At 37.9% G+C, this 23,455-nt stretch overlaps 2 protein-coding genes across 4 annotated transcripts in view; both read right to left on the bottom strand.

Annotated features, from left to right (window-relative positions):
- Nucleotides 1-23,455, bottom strand: part of PRSS12 (serine protease 12) — a 75,132-nt gene that overhangs the window by 45,166 nt on the left and 6,511 nt on the right. For all 3 annotated transcript variants that reach the window (XM_059923509.1, XM_059923508.1, XM_059923507.1), the window contains exons 2-4: nt 13,640-13,778; nt 10,383-10,561; nt 6,514-6,664 (exon numbers count right to left, since the gene is read on the bottom strand). In XM_059923509.1, the coding sequence (XP_059779492.1) occupies nt 6,514-6,664; nt 10,383-10,561; nt 13,640-13,778 (469 nt within the window). The remainder of the gene's footprint in view (nt 1-6,513; nt 6,665-10,382; nt 10,562-13,639; nt 13,779-23,455) is intronic.
- On the bottom strand, nt 15,335-16,007 carry LOC132366639 (ADP-ribosylation factor-like protein 6-interacting protein 1). The gene has a single exon (XM_059924235.1). It carries the CDS (start codon nt 15,857-15,859, stop codon nt 15,335-15,337), a length of 525 nt encoding a protein of 174 aa, XP_059780218.1. The 5' UTR covers nt 15,860-16,007.

The raw sequence follows: 23,455 nt of genomic DNA on the forward strand, positions 1-23,455 counted from the left end.
TACTGAGCCTGCGCGTTTGGAGCCTGTGCTCCGCAACAAGAGAGGCCGCGATAGTGAGAGGCCCGTGCACCGCGATGAAGAGTGGCCCCCGCTTGCCGCAACTAGAGAAAGCCCTCGCACAGAAACGAAGACCCAACACAGCCAAAAATAAATAAACAAATAAATAAATTTTAAAAAAACAGGGCAAAGGAGAGGAACAGGCTATTTACAGAAGAAGAAATGCCCACGGCCACTGACCATATGGTAAGATGCTCAACCTTACAATGGTCAAATTAAAACAATAAGAATGCATTCTTACATATCCTTAATATCATTTTCATTAAATATTTAGGCTAAAAGTTTACAAACTAAAGCCTTTTTATTCCCCAGAAAAAAATAACAAACCAAGCCTAAAATATTCGTTAGTTGGGAGTGACTTGAGATGGGCTGGACAGAGTAACTGAAATATATTGTATTTCAAATATGTTAAAGATTATGTGATAGAGGTCCTAGGAAAAAGCAAAAGGCCTGATTAACTGCCTCTGAATTGTGTCCCTTCCTTAAGGGAGGACACAGTATGGGAGAGCAGAAGCCCCAAACAGTGACTCTGGGGAAAGTCATCTATGTTATAATGCAGTCTTTTTTTCTTTTTTTTTTTTTTAAATATTTGGCTGCATTGGGTCTTCCTTGCTGCACCTAGGCTTTTCTCTAGTTGCAGCGAGCAGGGGCTACTCCGTTGCGGTGCGTGGGCTTCTCATTGCAGTGGCTTCTCTTGCTGCAGAGCATGGGCTCTAGGCGTGCGGGCTTCAGTAGTTGTGGCACACGGGCTCCATAGTTCTGGCTTGCGGGCTCTAGAGCGCAGGCTCAGTAGTTGTGGCGCATGGGTTTAGTTGCTCCACGGCATGTGGGATCTTCCCGGACCAGGGCTCGAACCCGTGTCCCCTGCATTGGCAGGCGGATTCTTAACCACTGTGCCACCAGGGAAGTCCTATAATGCAGTCTTAAAACACCATATGGGTGTTTTATTTTCTTCCTTATATATATTTTTATATTTTCCATTGTTTAAAACATTATATATATTTTCCATTGTTTACAAACATTATTTTAATGATCGCAAAAATGTTTAATTAAAATAAACTAATCAGAAAAACTAATATAATAAATTCAAGAACCAAAAAAGAAACTAACTAGGAAACTATGATGTAAAACAAACTAGGTTTCCTAGCTAATTTTTGAGTCTATTAAAATTAAGATTATAATATTTATAAATATACACATTCCTTCAGCCAGTCACTAGTATTTCCTGGTGCCCTGGACTGTGCTGGCTCTCAGGGGAACATCAAAGAAATTGATGACTCTGCCCTTCAAGAGACTGTGCAATACTAGGGAAAGCAACATAAAACTCATGGGTTGTTAAAGGCAAATAAGTGCTATGTGAATTCGATAAAGCTGTGTGTTCTCTGTCCTTCCTTTATGGAAGTTATGTCCACACCAGCCCTGGCAGTTCATTTGTAGTAATAGTCCCAGTGTTACCTACTCTCTTACCCTCTGACCACAGAATAAATTTGTGGGGTTCTCTGATATAATACACTGATTTATTAGGTTATTTTCTGTAAAGCTGTTTGACCTACATAGCAGCAATCCCCAATAAACACTGAATTGATTCTATGTCTGATCTTTATTCAAAACATTCCTAAACCTACTTAGCTAATCTGACTGTATTCATATAAAGTTTGTTTGTTTTCCATAGAAAAAAAAAGCAAATAAATAGTACCATCTGACTAACTCAATCCCCAGGCTTAGCCACTACTTTGAATAGACACAATAGAGTTAGGCAATTCTATCGCACAAGATAATTACTTGTTAGGTTATAAAAGACTGGTCCTTTGACTGCAAATATCAGTTTGCAGCACTTGTAACATATGGATGAAAAAAGCTCATTTTTAATGATCAATAGCCTATACTTCTCCCTGGAAAACAACCCCCTCCATCTCTAATTATGATATTTGAAATACACTGAATGATTACTGCATGCCAGACACTGGTCTAACAGCTTTATATGTATTAACTCTTTCAATCCTCCCTACAACCCCATGATGTTATTATCCCTAATTACAAATGAGGAAACTGAGGTCGAGAAGTTAATAATTAGCCCAGCATTACACCACCATGAGATGGTAAGGCTTGTCAGGCTACAGAGCAGACCCTGAAACACTTGGCTTTCTTGCAGTCTCCTGGGGCATCTTCAGTAAGGTGGCTATGGCACCGCAAATACAGTCTGTCTAAAACATGTTCATCATTGTTTCTTCCTACAATTAACTTTTCTCTCTTGACTTACCTATTTCTTTCAGCCCTATATTCATATTTATTCTTATTAACACCTGTCTATTTTGCAAACAGTGTAACATGAAAGAAAAAAAATCCTACACTGGAAGCCATAAATCTCAAGATTCTGGCCCTCACTCACAGTATGATTTAGGGGCTTTGAGTAATCTCAGAGGGCCTAACTTTCTTATCTGTTATATAAGGCCTCTTTCCTGCTCAATAATTCCACATACCATTAATGTTTATAAAGTATTTTGGAAATTAATAAACAGTAAAATAAGAGAACAAAGAAACATTTTTAATTGTACCAGAAGAATTTTTATTCTGACCACTCAGTAGTATGGTTCTATATGATAATTTTATAGCAAAAAAAAAAACCTAAGAAGAAAAAGTGTTAAAAAATTTTAAATTCTATGTAAATTATGGCATATCCACACAATAAAATATGATGTCACAGTTCTACGCTACGCTTTTAAGAGTTCTAAAAGAGATAGGAAATGCTTCAATGTTAAGTGCACAAAAGGAACTCCAATTAAAATGTCTCTACCTGAAACTTCACTGTGTACATATGCATTCTCAAGTTCAATTTTCTAACATCGGGCTGCCTCCTTTCCTGCTCCTCATCTTTCTCTGAGTTCTAGGCTAATCAAATTTAAGTATCTTAAGTCCAGTAATTCCTTTTGTGTTTTAGGAAGCTTGCCAGCTACCAAAATCTACAGACACCATTAAAAGGTGTGGGTCAACAAAGACAGCATCTCACAAAGAAATTGTAACTAGCACTCCAGAGAGGCATGGTGTAGTTTCCCTTTGGGAATTCGACAAGGCAAGTATGACTGAGATGAAATTTGCTTAAGAACAAATCATAAATTGAGATAAGCTATGATTATGCTGTCTGCTATCAAACTTGTAACATTAAAAATTATTTCATCTGAAAGTACTGTGTCTTTAAGTGAGCAAAACAAATTCTAGGAGAAGAGCAGTTGCAGAATATTGCTTTGTTGCAAGCTTATGAGAGAAGTATAAAATCAAGGGAAAGAAAAGCAAACGAACAATGTCAGCTCGAGCCTAGAGTACTTATAATAAAAACAAATCTCCGCCAAGCTGGATTGTTGGTTATTACATAGGCTTGTGGAGGATCTTTGCTGCCTTGAATATTTGAAGATATTTTTCCTTTTAATCACTTTTCTGAACACAAATCTCCTCATACAAAAGATAGCAGTGAGTCAATGCTTGAGAAAGATGTAAACACTTTACTCAACCCACGCATGTGTTCAACATTAATATAGTCTTCCTTGTGATTCTATCTCTATTCTTTCCATGTAGTAGACTACTGTTTGCAACACGGTCTTTGTTTAACAACAGTTTATATGAGTGAAAAAAAAAAATTTGGCTCTCAAGAAAGAACTCTACGTTAAAACATGAATTTTTAGAGTAACTATAAATGTAACTAAAATTTACAGTGTCATTTAAATTTTCTACACATTTTTCTAAGCAACAAAAGCTTGCCTTTTCCCACAGAAATATATAAATAATAATAAATGCCTTATACCTTAAATTTAGAGTAATCTATACTGCAACTTGTAATGTTAAATATGCTATTACTATGCCCTTAAAATTTTTGTATTTTTGGCAAAGACATTGATTTCTTAGTAACTAACATGAAAATCAATTAGCATACCACTGATACCATAATTGGAAACACAGTAAATACACATATACCGGGTTTCCCTGGTGGCGCAGTGGTTGAGAATCTGCCTGCTAATGCAGGGGACACGGGTTCGAGCCCTGGTCTGGGAAGATCCCACATGCCGTGGAGCAACTGGGCCCGTGAGCCACAACTACTGAGCCTGCGCGTCTGGAGCCTGTGCTCCGCAACAAGAGAGGCCGCGATAGTGAGAGGCCTGCGCACCGCGATGAAGAGTGGCCCCTGCTTGCCGCAACTAGAGAAAGCCCTCGCACAGAAACGAAGACCCAACACAGCCAAAAATAAATAAAATAAATAAATAAATAAAATAGCTATTAAAAAAAAAATACACATATACCCACATTAGAGTCTTTTAAAAATACGAAATTCATAGATACAGCTAACTAAATAGAAGTTCTAGATAGAGGAATGGTGTTTGATGATCTACCAAATGTCCAGCTTACTTTGAAGTGTTTAATAACATTTTTCTTTGAATGTTTAATAACATCTTTCAGCTATAACAGTACCCAATTATAGTCAATGTATACTGTATACCTATTATGTGTGCTAACTGCTTTATAACCACTAAACTCTCTATATCAGGAAATGTGTTATAGATGAGGAAACTGCAACTAAGAGATATTCTGCAATTTTTCTTATCTCCAGAAATACAACTCAAATTCAGGTCTTTCTGAGTACAGGGCACATGCTCATAATCGTATGCTATGCTGACTCTGACACCATCGAAAATTTTGAGAAAAATTGGTCTTGAAATTGATACCCAGTCAGAACGTTTTGAAAATCTAGTCTCAAAATTTAATGACTAACACAGTTTTTCTCAAAAAGAGCTAGTTGGCCCTATTCCTGACCCATCCAAAGAAAATGGTCATACCAGTCAGATCATACATCACCAGTAATTATAAGCCCTATGGACACAGGACTTTGCATGCTTATTCCTTTCCCATGCATAAACTGTGAAAGAGCATTTAGGTTGCAGAATCAGTTACAGGGGGAAAATGTAACCTACAGTGAAGGATTAGGCTGATGCCACCTTAATCCAGTGCTTAACCTTATCCTTATCAGTGGGGAAAACCAGAGCTGTTCTGTGACTCCTAATGAGGTGCAAGATGAGAACATATCACCTGTGATGGTTTCTAGCCAAAATACTTGATTGATTTGATCTAATCAAGCTGTTGGACCTCGCCTCCCATTTCAGGAGTTACAAGAACCAGAGGAGTAGGCTAAATGACACCAAGAGGAAGAAATGAGACAAATCCAGATGGTAGTTTAGTCTCCAAAACAACTGGCTTGGTTTTTGGTCTCTTCAACAAGACAGTGTCATGAAAAACAAGAGGCTGTTCTAGATTAAAAGAGATTTCAGGGACATAACATCCAGATGTACTGCAAGGTCCTGGACTAAATTCTGCTGCGGACAAACCATCTGTCAAGGACATGGTGGGAACAACTATGGGAATTTGAATATGACAGGGTATTAGACAATTTAAGAATGATTACCATTTATATTAGTTGTGATAATGATAATTTGGCTATGTAGGACAATGTTCTTATTTTTAAGAGATGCACACTGAAGTATATAGAGGTAAAATGTTGAAACATCTTTATTTTGCTTTAAAATACTTCAATATTAACATACAGTTTTGAAAAATAGGGGGGTCAGCTGCAAAAACAATTGCAAAAAAATTACTGTAGATGGTTCAAGGTGCAAAATTCATGCTCTGGTGTCAAAGATTATGCTTAAATGGACAAAATGATACATGGACAGAGAAGTTTTAGAAGCCTCCACATCCACCCACCCCAACCTGCCACAACATGCTAAATAATTTTTTTTTCTAATTTAAAGTAAAATATCAACTTTCAAAAGATTCCCTAATATAATTTTAGAGAAACTTTTAGGCTTGCTATATCAATGTTCAAAATCACTAAAGACAGGGGTTAGAGGATCCAAAATTATAACATACTATTCCAAAATAATCACAACTGAAGCAACATTTAATGTTGGTTTTCATATTGCCGTTTTTATCGCACGTGCTTCATTGCCATATCCTGCATAGGAATTATTTCCTTTGTACATTAATAAACATCCTTTGTTCTAAGCACATACCTCACAAATAAGGAGGCGAAGGTCAAAAGTTTAGACAGTATCTGGGGGAAAGGAATTGAACTTCAGTTAAAGCCTAACAACTAGTTTCATCATATGACTGATAAGTCACTACAGCTGACAGTGTTAGTCATTACCTGGGAGTAACGTAAAGGCTCCTGATGAAAAGTGGTAAAAGGCTTAGATTCTTAGGGATATAAAATCAGCTGAATTCAGATACAAATAGGTTAGACCTAAGAGTACATAACCGTTCTCTTCAGGGAGCCTACAGCCTAATACAAGGATCAAAAGGTGGCTTGTTCCATTTGTTCAAAGAAATCTGCAATTTAAACACACCTACCTTTGGGTATGGAAATACTAAACTCAAAAATTCAAGCAAAACAAAACAAGAACAAGAAAGACCAACCTCAGGCCCAGCTGCCTGCAGACCACTTCTGCATCTGCATCATCCCACTGGTCGTCACAGACAGTCCCCCACTGACCCGCATGGTAGAGCTCCACTCGGCCCTCACGCGCACTGCTCCCCCCAGCAAGGCGTAGGACGGGGAACGCAGGGCCTGCACAACGTGAAATTAACAACAAAGTAAACCTACGGATTCACACTGGGCGAGAAGATCAGGTATAGTTTATTTCTTTGCCATTCTCTATAATTAAGTTATATTTATTAAGTGATATGGACATACCCACGCATGTCTAATATATTTTATGGTACTCTCTACCAATTAAAATACTCCAACTTGAATTACGCTCATATAAATAGCTCTCAAGAGGAAATAGTCTAAATTCACTTTCCCCCAAGGACCTCAGAAACCAGAAAAGACACACTCAAAACTGCAGTTATTGGAAACCCATTTGATTTTTACGGGGTTGCTGACACCATTGTGGTGGTGGCATTGGTTTTTTATTTACAGTAACTTGAGCATTACCAATATGTAATTATTAAGAATGGCACTTATGTCTATAAGATACTTGTTTTCAGCATAGAAATATTTTTACATTTGTAGAAATCAAGACAAAGTTAACATCTAACACATTATAACAAGTTGGTGGACATCACAACCAGCACCTTCAAAAAACAATATTGAAAATTCATTTGGGTATGAATCAGTTCATACTCTGTGAAGAACCACCAGAGGCTTCCCACTGCAAATTCCGTACTGTAGTCTACAGTGCCCTTATCTAGCTTCGTCAGTTTCTGAATTTCTCTCTCCCTCTTTTTTTTTTTTTTAATATTTATTTATTTATTTGGCTGCGCCAGGTCTCTCTTGTGGTGTGCGGGATCTTTCAGTTGTGGCATACGGGATCTAGTTCCCTGACCAGGGATCGAACCCGGGGCCCCTGCATTGGGAGCACGGAGCCTTAACCACTGGACCACCAGGGAAGTCCCTGAATTTCTCCCTCTTTATCCTGGTCTAGAATTGAGGACACAGGGAATGCCCTTCCCTTTTGTCCATGTACCTCAGATACCCAGCTATACAGAGGCATGTAATAAATATTTGTTGACTGAGTGGATTGGCAAGTGATAACTAAAAGCCTAGAAAGGATATCCCAAACAAGGAAAAATAATTAGCAATATCTGTTCATTCAATTCAGTTTATTAAACAGGTATTAGGCAGAAAGGCACTGCACAGACACTACCCTCAAGAAGTATACTGCCTCAGGACATGGACAACATGAGTACAGACGAGACAGCATCGAGAAGACCCTGCAGGGGTTCAGGTGCAAGGGCTGCTTGCTCACCAGTGGGGGTAATTAGAGAATCTCTTCTGAAGAAGTTGGTAGCTGAAGAGGGCCAAGATGATGGATGGGATTTCAGAAGTCAGACATGGGGGAAGTGCAGTTCAGGCAAAACGAACAGTATGAACAAAAACATAGAAGCACAAAGCTGTATGTATTGGGGAAACAGTATGGCAGTCTAATTTTTCTGGAATAAAGGATGTGAGATGGTAAAAGATTCAGAACAGGCTGGGTCCCTATTAGGAAATGTAGTTGCGTATTTTGCCAAATGCTCATCATTTATCCACATGAAATATGCTCCTAATTCTTCCACAGTGTTAGTGGCGTCAATAAATGGTATTTGGACATTCATATTTATATTCAAATATCACACTCGAGGAGGGATTTAGAATAGTGAACACTTGCATCTACTCATATACTAATACTTGTAATATAGTTTTCTTACATAAGTCAACTAGCACTTGTAATTTGTAAAAGGATAAAAGACAGGTTTAATAAACATAACTGGTCTCAGTATTGTATATTAGCTTCTTATAATGACTGATCACTGAATTATGCTAATAAACTTAAATTTGCGTGTTATTATGTTTATTTTTCCTTTAAGAAGCTTGTAAAATATAGAAAAAATGATGGAAAAAAATGTATAAATTTCTTAAATTATTATATTCTCCTCTACCTCCCCTCTCCCCATCTCCATGGTAAGCTTGGAGAAAACAGAAAAAAATTTTTTTAAGAGGAAATTTAAAATCACCTACAACCTAGAAACATTATCGCATATTACCTTACATTTTTTTAAGGTCGTGTTTTACTTTAAAACATATAGTTTTTCCACTGGTTGTATAAGTAATTGTGAAAATATAGAGAAGCTCAAAGACAAAATTTAGTCAACATCTCACATCCTCCCAACAAATACACGCACACAAAAAAAGCATTTGAAAAAGATTTCAGTGAAGTAATTGACTCATATTTAACTTACGGATAAATAAAACTCCCAGATGTTTCATTTAGATTGCTATTTCCTATGTCCAGTACTCACACACGATCTTCTACTTTGTAAGCGTTGGAAAAGTACTAGATGCCAAGACGCCAAATGTAAATTCCAAACTAAAAGAATGTATTAAAAGTCCACCGCTATTGCCTTAAGATGGACTCCATGTTTGCTGAGCTATTTGCTTTCACATTCTCATTTAATTTACCATAAAAGCATCTTTTTTCACTCTCACTTCTAATTTATCTCAACCTTCTATGTTTTATATATGCTTACAACCGACCTTAAATTTATCTTTGCAACCAGAGAATAAACAAGTGGATAGATCACAGAGAGTAGACTTAGTTTTTTTTTAAAGTAGATAGAGATCTTGGGAAAAAAAGATTGTTTTCAAGATTTTACTTACTTCACTACTTGAAAAATGTTAAACATATTTTATCAATTGGGTTGAACATAGAATACAAGCAATATCTACAAAACGCAGTGCACTGTTTAGCCCAATTCACAGCATCCCTGATGTAGTAATGTGTAAACACGTATTTGCCAAAAGTAGCATTACCCAAAGGTGGAGAGGCAAAGGAAGAAAAGGAAAAACTTACAAGACATCAAGATGTAACATGCAAAAAAAAAAAAAAAAATGTAACATGCACCTTGCCTACCCACAAAAGGATTGTAGCTCTCCGAGCACACACCTGTACCATATCCTGTACCATTTCCACTGGTTCTTTCAGCCAGTTCACAGGAATGACCCTAAATTGGGTCTCTGTATGTTTTGCAGTGGAAACTTTTCAACTCCTCCCCTGATACTTTCACTCAAACAGAAACCACTGCCCTGCGCTGGCTGCTGGCATTCTAAGACCTGGGACATCTGGTCAGGCTGCTGTCTCCAAGGAAAATGCAAAAGGGATACTGTGACAGTGTGGTAGCCTCAGGCTGTGGTCACACATTAAAACAACCATGGACCCCAGAAAACCCATCCGCCATTGTGAAAGGCAACTATTCCCTCCTCTGCTTCCTTTCTCATGAACATATGCATACCTGTATACTGAAACCATACTCTAATCACCTCATGCCTAGTATATGGTGCTTAGAAGGAGCCCTTATCCAAGGTAGCAATTTGTTTTATGAAATGTGCCATCTACAACTCAAAAGAGAACACTGGTACCATGATTCTATTCCATTCTATAAAGTGAAAATATTTTGTTGTAGTTGCTGTATTTTATATTTGGTTTCAAGATGATTTTTAACTTGATTCCGTCCCAATTTTCCATTACTAAAATAATTGTTTTCATATACAGTATATAATATTTCTATAAGCAAATTAGATAAAACAGAAAATACGTAAAAAGTGAGGTCAAATGGAAAACTAATTGTTAGATGAAATCCTATTGAAGACTATTTAATTAGACTGTAGATAGACTATGATGATTCAGACTCAAGTCTGTATTTAAACTCTTTTAGGAAATGATTTAACTGAGACACTTTTATTATCTGGAATCATGCTGAAACCACAATAACAGGAAAGTAAGAGAATAAATATTTTGTTTTACCATGGGAAAAGCTACACGTGACAGCAGCTGCCATCTTCTGAGGACACGCCCCACCCTGCCAGATGTCTTTTTCACAAAGCAGTATATTTTCTTCATCTCCTCGGCAACGGACATTGCTCCAATAAATGGGAATAAGGCCCAGTCCAGAAAACGGGGTTTGTCTTGCTACTCCTTTACCTCTGTAAGTACAATGATCAAGGTTAGGTTTATCAAATGTAGGCTAATTTTTATCAAAGCACTAGGACTTTTAAAAATGGAAGAAATCAATAAAGACAGATATGGAAGAAAAAGAAAAACAATGCATTATGTAAATTTCAAGCAAATCAAAACATCATATCAGAACTTGGATTGATTACCTATGGTAATATTTTAAATTAATCTTGAATAACTAATGGTAGGCATGTGCCTTTACTATCTATGGTTGATTTTAGAAGAAAATGGGCAAATACTAGAGATATAAATAAAAAGGGAGTCTGGGTGGCTTTGTGGAAGAAGTGTGTCATGTGGCCCAGTGGGACTTGGATTCTAGTCTGAACTCAGCTGCAAATCACTCTAAAGTCTCTCTAAGCTCCGCCTTCTGATATGTAAAAGAAGTCTGGATGCTTGAAGAGTCTTTCCTACTCCAATATTTCAGGCTCTTATTTTCAAAACGATTATTATTACCACGTCTAAGCAAGATAATATCAAGAGAGGCAATCCATTCACATTTTTTTAAACTTTATATATAGTATTTGCTAGCAAGACTTTGAAACCAATTAATAAGATAATAACCCATATAATCTACATATTTTTAACTCTGATATGTACAAAATTGGTATTATGTTTTTAAAAGATTAAATGCTTATCCAAATAACATGATAATCTCTAGAACTGTCTTCATGCAACAGCTTCCATTAACCAAACAGTAAATATTTGGGGTTTATCTAAAATATGAATGTGTCTTAACAGCAATAAAGCTGGGTTGCCCTGCTCTTATTGTGCAATCCTTTTTTATTAATGGACTACTAAGAGATGATAGAAGGAATCAGATCAGCTTACCTGAAGTTTATGTTTGCAGAAAGATAGTTTACATTCTTTCATCAATCAAGAGACTAGTAACCTACCACTGTAATTCACATCTCCATTGCAATGTTCTTGTTTTATTTTTTTTATTTTTTTTTAATTTTTAATGGAGTATAGTTGATTTACAATGTTGTGTTAGTTTCTGCCGTACAGCAGAGTGAATCAGTTATATATATATAAATATATCCACTCTTTTTTAGATTCTTTTCCCATATAGGTCATTACCGAGTATTGAGTAGAGTTCCCTGTGCTATACAAGGTCCTTATTAGTTACCTATTTTATATATAGTAGTGTGTATATGTCCATCCCAGTCTCTCAATTTATCCCTCCCCCTTGTACCCCCTGGTAACCATAAGATTGTTTTCTACATCTGTAACTCTATTTCTGTTTTGTATTGTAAATAAGTTCATTTGTACTTTTTTTTGTTTTATGTCAGAATCTCATAGAAAATTTTATTCTACCCTGATTTTCAGGGGTAATAAAAGCACGGGTAGAAATGTACATAAAGGAAGATACTGACACCAGCCTACAAATTTGTTACATCTCCAGGCCGGCAAAAGAAAAAGCAGCAAGTCAACATTCTTCATGACTTGCCCACCTGCCAGTGACTGTTTACCAGACAAAATACTCATGGATAAAATCAGTAATTAACATCCTAAACACCATTAACACTTTGTAGTCTTTCCCCTTCTTCCTTCTTTTATCCTGATTTATTCCAACACTCATTTTTTAAGATTAGTTAACTAATCAAGTACATTAACCCTATTTGTTACGCTAATAGCATCAAAAGTCTGAACAAAACTTAAGCCCTCAAGGTTTGCCTTTACTAAATACTCATTCCCCACCTTCCTAGTGGGAAGACAGGAAGTTGGCAAATTAAAATTCTTACTGGGACTTCCCTAGTGGCGCAGTGGTTAAGAATCCGCCTGCCAATGCAGGGGACACGGGTTCGAGCCCTGTTCCGGGAAGATCCCACATGCCGCAAAGCAAATATGCCCGTGCGCCACAACTACTGAGCCTGTGCTCTAGAGTCCGCGAGCCACAACTACTGAGCCCGTGTGCCACAACTACTGAATCCCGCTCGCTTAGAGCCCATGCTCCGCAACAGGAGAAGCCACCACAATGAGAGGGCTGTGCACCGCAACGAAGAGTAGCCCCCGTTTGCTGCAACTAGAGAAAAGCCCGCGTGCAGCAACGAAGACCCAAAGCAGCCAAAAATAAATAATTAATTAATTTAATTCTTACTGATTTGGCTGGAGTTGACTAACCTTTTCATTTGTGTCATCACATTAGATATTACCACTCACTGATTATTAATCCAAAATATTTGCAAATTGAAAACTTTTCTTTCAGTCCTTTTAACCTTCATAACAAGATCTTTTCCATGCTTTCTAAAGATCTCTGGTGATAAAGACCAAGAAAAATATAGGGCACGTATACTTAGAAAAAATAAATGAGACACAAAAACAGAACAATAAGAATAACAACAAAAACCAAAAACGTTTGTTCCAAAATGGAAACTTCTGCCCCTGGGAAACCCCTTGAAACGAGGCATAAAGGTGCAGGGCCTGGTGGGCATCAGCGTACACCAATCTATTTTAAGAAGAGCGCCTACAGTCGTGGAAGGGCCGGCAGCTTCTCAGGACAGTGGATGCTGCCAGGGCTGAGGGAAGCTGCCATCTATTACAGGACCTCCTCGGCACAGAAACCTATGTCCCAGGATATCACCCCTTACCCAGCTCGGGACGAAAGCACGAGTGAACCTCACCTCCTTCACACACACACAAATGGAATTTGTGGATGGCTCAAGGTAGAAAGTTAAAAGCAAATGACAGCAACCTCAGGCTGCACAGGCTGCTGAGAAAGTAAAACTCTTAGGACCAAATTCCTTGCTTCCTAGCACTGAACAATTACTTTGTTAAAGTCAAAGACCACAAGCTGCTTTGAACTTTGGACCACTTAGCATTTGCCCATTTCCTAGTCAGTAGGGCTAGTAACAAGTGAAGTGCATTTGTATGTAAAAGAACTCACTCCTTCCTTTTGGGGCCCTTTCTTTACATCTCTTCTGAGAAAAATGAGAGTGAGGAAAGTGAGGATGAGGAAGGAAGATGTAACCTCTCCACAGTAACGACGGGCGCCCAGCATTGCTCTCGGGTATCAGCAGACAGATTTGGTCAAGGATGGGCGAACTCACCCCAGCTGCAGCTGGTGACAAACAACCGATGCATCAGAGTCATCCCAATGGCTGCTACAGACTGTGCCCCAAACTCCATGTGAATATACTTCCACTGTGCCTTCAAACTCGTTTTTGCCACCATGAAGTCGGACTGACCCTAAAGTGGAGAAGAATCCCAAAATCCTTTAATAGCAAATAATCATTTGAACATACTGAACATACTGATAACATGATTTTTCCACTGAAGTGGTGAGAGATCTAGTCTCTCACTGTTCACAGTATGTGCTTCTTTCTTTTTTTTTTTTTTGGGGGGGCTTCCAGCTTTTTTATTTTTCCCCTTTTACACAAAACAAAGTAGAAGAAATAATACAGGATTAAAACTGCAAAAGTAGTTAATTGGTAGAACACACATACACACAAAAATCTAGGAAGACAAGCTTATTTACAATGAGGAAACACATGTAAATTATGGGAGTTTGTATACGAAACATTAAAAAAGAAAAGTCAAACATATGCTACATGGGTGCCACTGTTTACAGCAATATTGAAGGGGAGAAAACAGCACTTATTTAGGATCAGATATACCACAAGGTCCAGGTTTTACAGCATCAGTGCAATAAATTCACAAAACTATATTACAGCTAGTTAATCAGTTTAAGAATTGTTCCCAAATATGTCACATTTCCAGCCCTCAGAGGTTCATTCGTACAGATTTCAACTACTCCATCTATGGGGACCAAAAGCAGCCAGTGTTACCATAAAATGAGAATCTTGAGGCTTACCTTTAAAGGCTTATTCTGGTCTTGAAAAACTAGTAGGATTTTCTACTGAAATGAATCTTGACTAAACACAGGATGAGTTTTGTTCTTTATTGGCTGGTCTTGGAGTGAAGGTCATAGACATGACTCTTAACCTATTATGTACTTTAGTTTCAGTTAGCTGAAAATCTGAAATTAAAAGTATGCTAAAAATCCTAAATACCATCTTGCGTAAGCCTGCTACTAAAAAGCCCTTAAGGATGTACTAACTTCAAGTTTAAGTGCACAGGAACAAGAGTTCTAAGCCTGTCAGATTCCCCATTTGAGAGGAAGGATCAATGTTTCCAACAAATTGCTAAATTCTGCACAAGGGAGAAGCCAACACATACTAGGCCATGGAATTACTTTCATTTTATTCCATGAGGATTCTTCTCCCACAGTATCGAAACAGAATGAGGAATGAATCTTAACTGGTCTCTTCATCAGAAGTGGTAAACTTGGTTTCTGTATTCACGAAGCCAGACAGTTGTTTAAGCAGAGTGTGGAAGCAGACAGTAGAACCAGCTTCCTGTAGCCACAGACCACGATCTTGTATCCAGCTAAAGTGAAGATCAACTTGAACAGTTCTCCCAAGCCACTGTTAACTGTACTAAAGGATGAAGTTCACCACTATATTATTTTAAAAGTAAGAGTTCAGTTAACCGTGGGTGAGAAAAACCAAGACAAGTGGTAATGATGAATGAGTTGTCCATATAAGGCCAGCTGATGACAACACACCCTTGAAGACACTGGGCATAAAGCCTTACTTGGCAATTCGGAGTTTCTACTAACTAAGGGCAGAATGAGGGACAGCAAAGAGCTACATCTGTAACATTTTAGCATCCAGACAGCATAACAGACGCTGTCCCCAAGGACAATGTATACGCCATTAATCACACTGAATAAAGCAGATGTATTATTCATTTTTCTTTTCTTTTTGTTTGAGAAGCTTGTTTATCTCTCTTTTGGCCATTCCAATGTACTTCGAGATGATTCCATGTTGGTTTAGTCCAGGAAGCAAGAGTAAGAAAGTCATTATCAGGTAGGTGAGAAGGAGGTTGTGGACTTGCTGTCCTACCCAAGCAACTGCAGCAAGAGAAATGATCATGGTCATGAAGTACATTTTAGGCTTTTCTTCCTTTAGCGTAAAGAGGCGTTTCCACCAGCCCACAGCTCTGCGTCGAGTTTTTACTAGATTGCTGCAAATTTCATGGAATCTCTGCTGTTGCTCAGTGGTCCATTTATTGGAGCCAAAAATTCTAGGCGCTAGAATGGGAACAAGGTAGTCAGCCAAGCACAAAAACATAACAAAACAGGAAACACCTGATAAAACGGATGGATCTAGATAGTAGACAGTCAGAAACACCAAAGAAACCACACCCATGATGGCAGGTGGAAACCAGCCTCTTTCCCATCGGAGGACTTTATCTGCCATCAGCATCACTTCTCCCCATCCTTGCAGCTGCTCTTCCAGACTTGCAGTCTCTGCAGCCAGCAGGTTGGTGCTGCGATTATCTCCTTCCGCCGTTGTTCCCGAGGTGCCCCCTCAGCGAGCGCAAGATGCCCCCAAAACCCTGCCTTCCTCAGAGGCAGTCACGACAACCCTAGCCTGCTCCTTTCTTTAAATGAGGATTTAGCAGGCTCTTTTTTTTTTTGGTAATTAACATCCTGATGTCAATGCTAATGATACTTTCTTTTATCTAGGCAAACAAAGTCCAATTATGATTTTCAAAGGGAAAAATTGGAAGACTATGACTAATGGCTGATAATTGCATCCCAAGTATTAGATTACATTACATATTAAGTTCTTATCATTTATGGATCACTTTCCATCTTCACATGAGGTCATAGATTAAAAAAAAACAGAGAAACTAAATTCAATGTTCTGTTTATAAATTACCTGTCATTGGCTGTTATATCTTCCTTCTATCTGATTTGTTCTTCCACTAAAGAAGAATAAAATGTTTTTCCCCTTTTAGCCTCCAGCACTAGTCGTGACAAGTCTAAAGCTTATGTCTATAAGTTCAGAAAGATGTTAAGTGTTGAAAACATTGCCTAATGTTAGTCTTAGGGAAACTGCCGCTAGGTAGAGTAGTTTGGTGTAACTGAATGAATGGCCCTGGAACTTCACTTCGCCTTACATACCATCCCACTCAGCTGCTCCACAGTCCACGATTTGAGTCATTCTTCTCAGTCTTTTAAAAGAGTCAAAATTTAAATTCCAGCACCCCTGGGGAAAATAATATGTTAAGTCTTATCCCTTAAGTGTGGATCAAAGTGGTTACTAGACTTATCGTGGTGATCATTTCAAAACGTATGCAACTATCCAATCACTATGCTGTACATCTGAAACTAACATAATATCATACATCAAATATATTTCAGTGTTTTTAAAGAAGCGTGGATCAAAGGCCTACATTTCTCTTCTCATTGGCATTGGTTTTCAGAGTGGGTACTGACGGGCAGCAATTGGGACACTTGCAGAGATAGAATCAAACTCAGACAACTTAAAAATTTCATAAAATTCTGTGAAAAGTTGCTTAGGATGGCCTTTATTTCATAGGTAAAGAAATTAAGAAATTAAATTCTACCAAAATTTTCTGGCATGTTTTGCATATTTCAAAGTCATTATGTATGGCTTTAGAATGATTTTCCGAAAACATCAGATTCACAAATCATCCATACATTTCATTTGCACCAGCCTAGTCATCTACCATTATTACTTTCCACATAGTCATCCTTAAAAAATGTAACTATTGGGCTTCCCTGGTGGCACAGTGGTTGAGAATTCGCCTGCCAATGCAGGGGACACGGGTTTGAGCCCTGGTCCTGGAAGATCCCACATGCCGCGGAGCGGCTGGGCCCGTGAGCCACAATTGCTGAGCCTGCGCGTCTGGAGCCTGTGCTCCGCAACAGGAGAGGCCGCGACAGTGAGAGGCCCGCTCACCGTGATGAAGAGTGGCCCCCGCTTGCCACAACTAGAGAAAGCCCTCGCACAGAAACGAAGACCCAACACAGCCATAAAAAAAAAAAAAAAAAAGTAACTATTTAAGAGAAACATATCCTATTTCTCATGACAAATACAAAGTGTCAATTAATTCAAACAAAAGGCAATAATAAATGGAGGCAAACACTGCACTGCCAAATCCTGATTATTCAGGAGGGAACATGGGTGTGGGTCATTCATATGGCAGACAATCTAAAAATCATTCATATATTCTAAACTTCTTTAATTCAACCAAGCAAGAGGAAGCCCTAACTAGCTCGGGGAAAACTGTGAACTGCAGAATATTTTTAAAGAAATATGTCTGAAGAGTTTAACGAACTTTAATGATTTTTTTAATCACAAAATGTCTTCTATAGAGACCCACATAATATTATGCACAGTACAAATGCCAGCAGTTTATTTCAAAGAATTCATTTGTTCACGTGAAACAAATGTTTATTTGAAATGATATTTAATCTATTATCTGTTTATTAATTCCCCACCACCACCAAATTATTCATGTGAAAGCGGTGGAAGAAATTTCTAGTCATGAAAACAAACTGGAACTCTACTTATGCATGTTAAGCAATCATAATAAAATGTAAAATATTGCCTAAATCACTAAAAAACTATCAAGAAGAAATGATGCATGCATATCATCTAAATGATTAAGGCATCTACAAATGAGAAGGCGAAGACTCTGCATAAAGTATAATTGTTACCATAACATCATTATAATGAAAATGATAACACTGGAAATAATTTCCAGGCCAACTATCAGTTCCACCATCATTTCTCAGATGCTCCCAACATGCTGTGAAAGCCTGGATTCATTTAGCTGCATCTGCTATATGGCAAGAAAGGTGGAGTGCTCATCCAATTTTCCTTTAACAAATGAAGACAAATATTTGCAATTCTGGAAAGGCAATTTGCATGTCAATGACTAATTAATCCTCTATCAGAATCCATTCCCAACACCAACATCCCCAAGGCACACACCTTCCTAGCAGCGCCCCTCCACACAGTTTATCCTTTCCTTAAGGCCATAAAAATTTCCAAAATATTCTGAGTAATCATCTACCTTGAACTCAAAGTGAGTATTTCTTACTGGTATGTAATTCTGTGAAGTTCACAATTCTTCTAATAATTTTTTGAAAGAGCTTTTTAAAAAAAATATCAGCTTAATAATATGCCTAAAATAATAAAAGCATGAACACACAATTCACACTACGCACATTTAAGACAGGCAGTAGTTTTTGTTTGGTTTTGGTTTTACTTTGTTCTTGCTTCATTGATTCTCTTAGAATGGTTGAGATGGTTGAACTGTAATTCATTTCCCTTCATTTATGGATGTGTAAGCTATGGACCCAATCAACTGAGCAGTTGCAGAGCCATGACCTCCTAGATTCCCACCCTTGCTATGGTCCCCTTGTCTCTCAATCTGAGCAAAGACCCTGTGATGTAATAAGCACCTTTCAATACCTCAGCTACCACTTTATGCATTCTGACATGTTGGTTTTCACCATTCTATTTGAAGTATTACAACTAACCTACCAAACATTACATGGGGATAAACTAGCCAGGCAGAAGCATAAGACAGCCTGAAGAGTTTCTCTACACTGCACAACAGGAGAGAAGTAGCTTTCTGGTGATCTACATCTGAGGCTGATCCTCCAGTGGAGGCTAATTTGTCCCATCGGCTGTACAAATTTGTAGCAGAACTATACATTTGCACAAATTTATAGGTGCACAATTACAAGAGGAAATACCCTTAGCTCAATGGAAAAAAAAAAAAGAGAGAGAGAGAGAGGATGAAACAATAAAGCAATCCACAAAGTTCATAGCCTGGTAAACTCATTTCTATTGCTACCTTACTAATAATAAAGTTCTTCAGATAAATTCTAGACCAATTCTTTGGCGATATTGCTCCACTGTCACAGTCTCTTATTATCAAAATTTGATCCGTCCGTCCTCCTTCGCTCACACTCTCCTACTCCAGCCCAGTACTTTGCGATGTTCCTCATAGTCTCTGCTAATGCCTCTGGGCCGCACCCCAGTGAATCCAGGGCTGCACAGTCTTAAAGTCTCTCATGTGCCAATTTGATGAAAAATCTTCTATTCTAAGTATTCCTATTTTTAAAATGTGGTAATAACAATAATTTAAAAGTTGAAGTCTCAAACAGAGGTTTTAGGTCAACTATAATAAGCATTGCAAATTTATAGACTAAACCAGTAACAGAAGAAAGTCTGGAACCATGAAGCTATGCATGATGGCACGTCATGGAGAGAAGCCCCAGAGTTCATGAAATGAATTGTTGCAAAAAACAACAACAAAAACCAGTCAGCTGTACCAGTCTGCTGCTATTACAGCTACCTAAAGGCAAAACGTGCCAGTGCACAACAATGGTAAGAATTCTACTACCTTAATTCCCTGCCAAAAATGTTGAGCTTACTGTCATTTTAGTTTACTATTATTTTTCTTCTATGTAAATGTATCTCCAGTTTTATAAAGGAAAAGGAACATAAAAGATTTTTGTTACAGAAATTTGCTTTGTGGACAACGTTGCTAAAAAACAGGAATTCCCAAAACAAAGAGACATTCCAAGGGGTTCTCTTTAACCATGTTATCAGCCTCTCTCGATACAAGGTAATCCAGAGAAGGACAGCTAACTAGATTAAAATTGTCTTCACAAGTCTCATTGGTTTTATAGTTTTTAAGGCTATTGTGATGGGCTGAATACTATTCCCCCAAAAGATGTGGAAGTACTGACTTCCAGTGCCTATGAATACTCGTGACTTTATTTGGAAATAGGGTCTTTGCAGATGATCAAGATAAGATGAGATCATTAGGGAGGGCTCTAATCCAACATGACTATATTCTCATAAAAAGTAGAAATCTGGACAGAGCCACATATAGGGAGAATGCCACCTGAAGGTTGCAGCTAAGTTCCACAAGCCAAGGAACTATCAGAAGCTAGGAGACAGCCCTGGAACAGATCCTTCCCTAGTGCCTTGAGAGGAAGCATGGCTCTGCTGACACTGATCTTGGACTTCTAGTCTCCAGAACTGGGAAATAATAAGTTTCTTTGTTTAAGCCACTCAGTTTGTTGTACTCATTACAGCAGCCCTAGCAAACTAATAGAGCCATTACGGTATTACCCCTCCTTGGACAGCTGGCAAAACCTCCCTTCTCATACTCCATACTTCAAGGAGGCCTAACAGAAATATTAGGAAAGGAACCAAATAGGTCAGCTATCTTTGTTCTCTAAATCCAGCTCATTCCAAAATAAACCAAATGAAAAGACATGCCTATCTAGTTAACTCCTTAAAATATATTTATAGAATAGCACTCACTTGAAGACAAAGAAAAACAGCAAAAACAAAGATCCATCCCAGTAGTGTTTTCTGAATAGAATTAATAATAAATATTTTTAAAATCTTTTAAAGTCACAGTTTGATAAATGAGTAAAAGAAAATTAATGTTATCCCACAGATCCTTTCTCATCTATTACTGAACTTCAGAGAGGCACAAAATAATTAATTTTAGTCATTTCTATTGTTCTGGTGGAATCAGAAAGAATCCATGCTGGTGACATCAAGCTATTGTTCAGATCCTTGACAAAAAGTATACTTGAAGCTGAAAATCATGCAGAAATTTCAGTTTATGAACTATTTAAAAGAATAGAAAAAAGCCCATTACATGTTGGACAATTTAGTACACATATTTGACAATGAAACAATCTTTTGTCTTATACCAAAGGCAACACTGGAAAAATATACTAAATGATCATTTCCTATCTTAATTATAAAATACAGACAAAAAATCACACTCCCTAGAAACAACTGAATTGGGCAGCAGTTAGCTGAATTTTTCAAGTACAGTAGGGGAGGTTACGTTAATTTTTATGTTTCTTTTTTCCTACACCTTATTTGATGGTACTGAGGTATTCTATTTTGTGTATGATTACATTTACCCATAACTGAAACCAGTTTAGCATTGCGAAATAGATTTTATGCAAATCATGCCATGTCAAAATGAAATCAAATCATCTTTTAATGTACGAAGCATTCCCCTGAACTATTACCCAACTGAACTATATTTGCCTCCATTAGTTCACATCTATAATTCATATTAATTGTTCATTTATTATTCATGTAGATACCTTTAGTACTGAGAAAAAATAGGAACTGGTCTGGTTCAAAATGAGAGCATATCCTCTGTAAGCAATTCTACCCATTTACAGTGGGCTTATTAGAAATTTATAAATCTTATCGATTATTTGTGGGTTTAAAACGTTATATAATATTATATAAAAGAAGACTCTATGCAAGGTTAAGTTATGGTACACTAACAATACATGCATTTAAATAACTGGAGCAGAAAATTCCACAAATTGTTTGTCTCTGAACTATCCACACATAAACACATGGTAAGGTTATTACCATTTTATTGTACAACTCTGAATGATGAAATTAAACTACACTTAATAGTAATCGTAGCTGTCTCCCAAAGCACATATCACAGGAAAGGTAATAAAAATGCTTAGTGCTCTCCTGACATCTCAACCAGAGAGTGGCCATCCTCAACTAGAGGACACAGGTGATTTCTTATTCATCTTTGTAAATTCTGCCCCTAGTGTGAACTGTTTAATGAAATCTACTCTTGCCTTTCCTACAAGAATCAGCATTTCTCAGTCTTTGTGTCTCTCTGGTGATCCTAATAAAAAGTATGAAGCTGAATGTGCATACATGGCTTCTGGGGGCAAATCTCATTACTTTAGTGTTTTGCAAACAATAAAATTTTTATTAATATTGTTGTGCTAATTTTCAGGAAGAGGAAGAAGAGGTGAGAGGAGGTGACTGCTCTGGAAAAGTTAGATGCAAAGGAGGCAAAAATCAACATTTCCTGATTTTCTAACAACAGCATGTCAACCATGTAGAAGGCAGTCTACAACAATTGTTCATATAGCGCACAACTAAACTCTCGTCTGCTATGCAGACTAAAGGGACAGGCTTCAGAGGATTTCTTTCTTTACAGGTTAATTCAAGGGGGAAAAAGTTTAAAAATTAGAACACTGTTTACCTAACAACTGAACCAAACTTCCATATTCTTAACACTGGAATTATTCATTGCAGACATAAATTGCTAGAGCTGCAAATAGCATCTTAAGTAAATATGCTCTACCAATTAAATCAATGTCTAAATGTTATTCATCTACATACGGCGAAAAAAATGCATGAAGCGTTTCACAGTGTAATTTTTTACACTACTTATAACTATTTTCTAATTGCATTAAGTTTCCCCAATGCATGTTTTCCCCGCTATCCAAAAGTAGAATTTTCCTATGAAACCTTTTGTAAGCCAATATGGCATAAAGCCAAGAAGCAACTAACCTTAGGACATATCTTGCTAAGAGATGCACAAAATAAATTGAGAAAAAGCACAGATGCTCACAGACACAGCTCAAAGCCTGGCAGCAGCCTGACGCTGAGATACTGAGCGTAGTTCCTGGAGAAGGAGCTTAGGGGCGCCACTCTCACTGCTCGGGGTGTGCGCTGCCTCTGTCATGGCTCACTGCAAAACAAACACTGAACGCTCTTTTCAATTTTCACCTTTCACCTTTTGCTCTTTCATAAGAGCAAAAATTCTCTTTGGATTTCTTTTCTAGCAGAAACAGGTACTAATGTAGGTCTTCTGTAAAAGTGAAGTGCATAAAGCAAACTTTCACAAAGTGGGGGATACCTGTATAAGGACAGTATGGTCAGGCCCCCCAAGACGGCAGTTCTCGGGCTCTCTGTACATCCCCCGCTCAACCAGCCCCTGCTTCACCTACACCCTACTCATGTGACTCACCTTCCCTCTTCATCATAGAGCCTAACAGTAAACGCCTACACACTTGCCCCAGCTCCAGCTAGAGACTGTTTTAATTTTTAGATCAGAACATCTCCACTATGATAGCTTATCAAAGGGGTGGTGAGGGGCTGTGCTCCCCTGCTGGTTTCCCTGGTAACCAATGAGCCAATCTGATGTCAATTCCCTCTGTAACCGGT

Source organism: Balaenoptera ricei, chromosome 5 (assembly GCF_028023285.1).
Source record: "Balaenoptera ricei isolate mBalRic1 chromosome 5, mBalRic1.hap2, whole genome shotgun sequence".
NCBI classification, from domain to species: domain Eukaryota; kingdom Metazoa; phylum Chordata; class Mammalia; order Artiodactyla; family Balaenopteridae; genus Balaenoptera; species Balaenoptera ricei.

Bases quoted from the DNA above. Each gene is read 5' to 3' on its own strand.
- LOC132366639 (XM_059924235.1), bottom strand. From the start codon at position 15,859: ATGCTGATGGCAGATAAAGTCCTCCGATGGGAAAGAGGCTGGTTTCCA.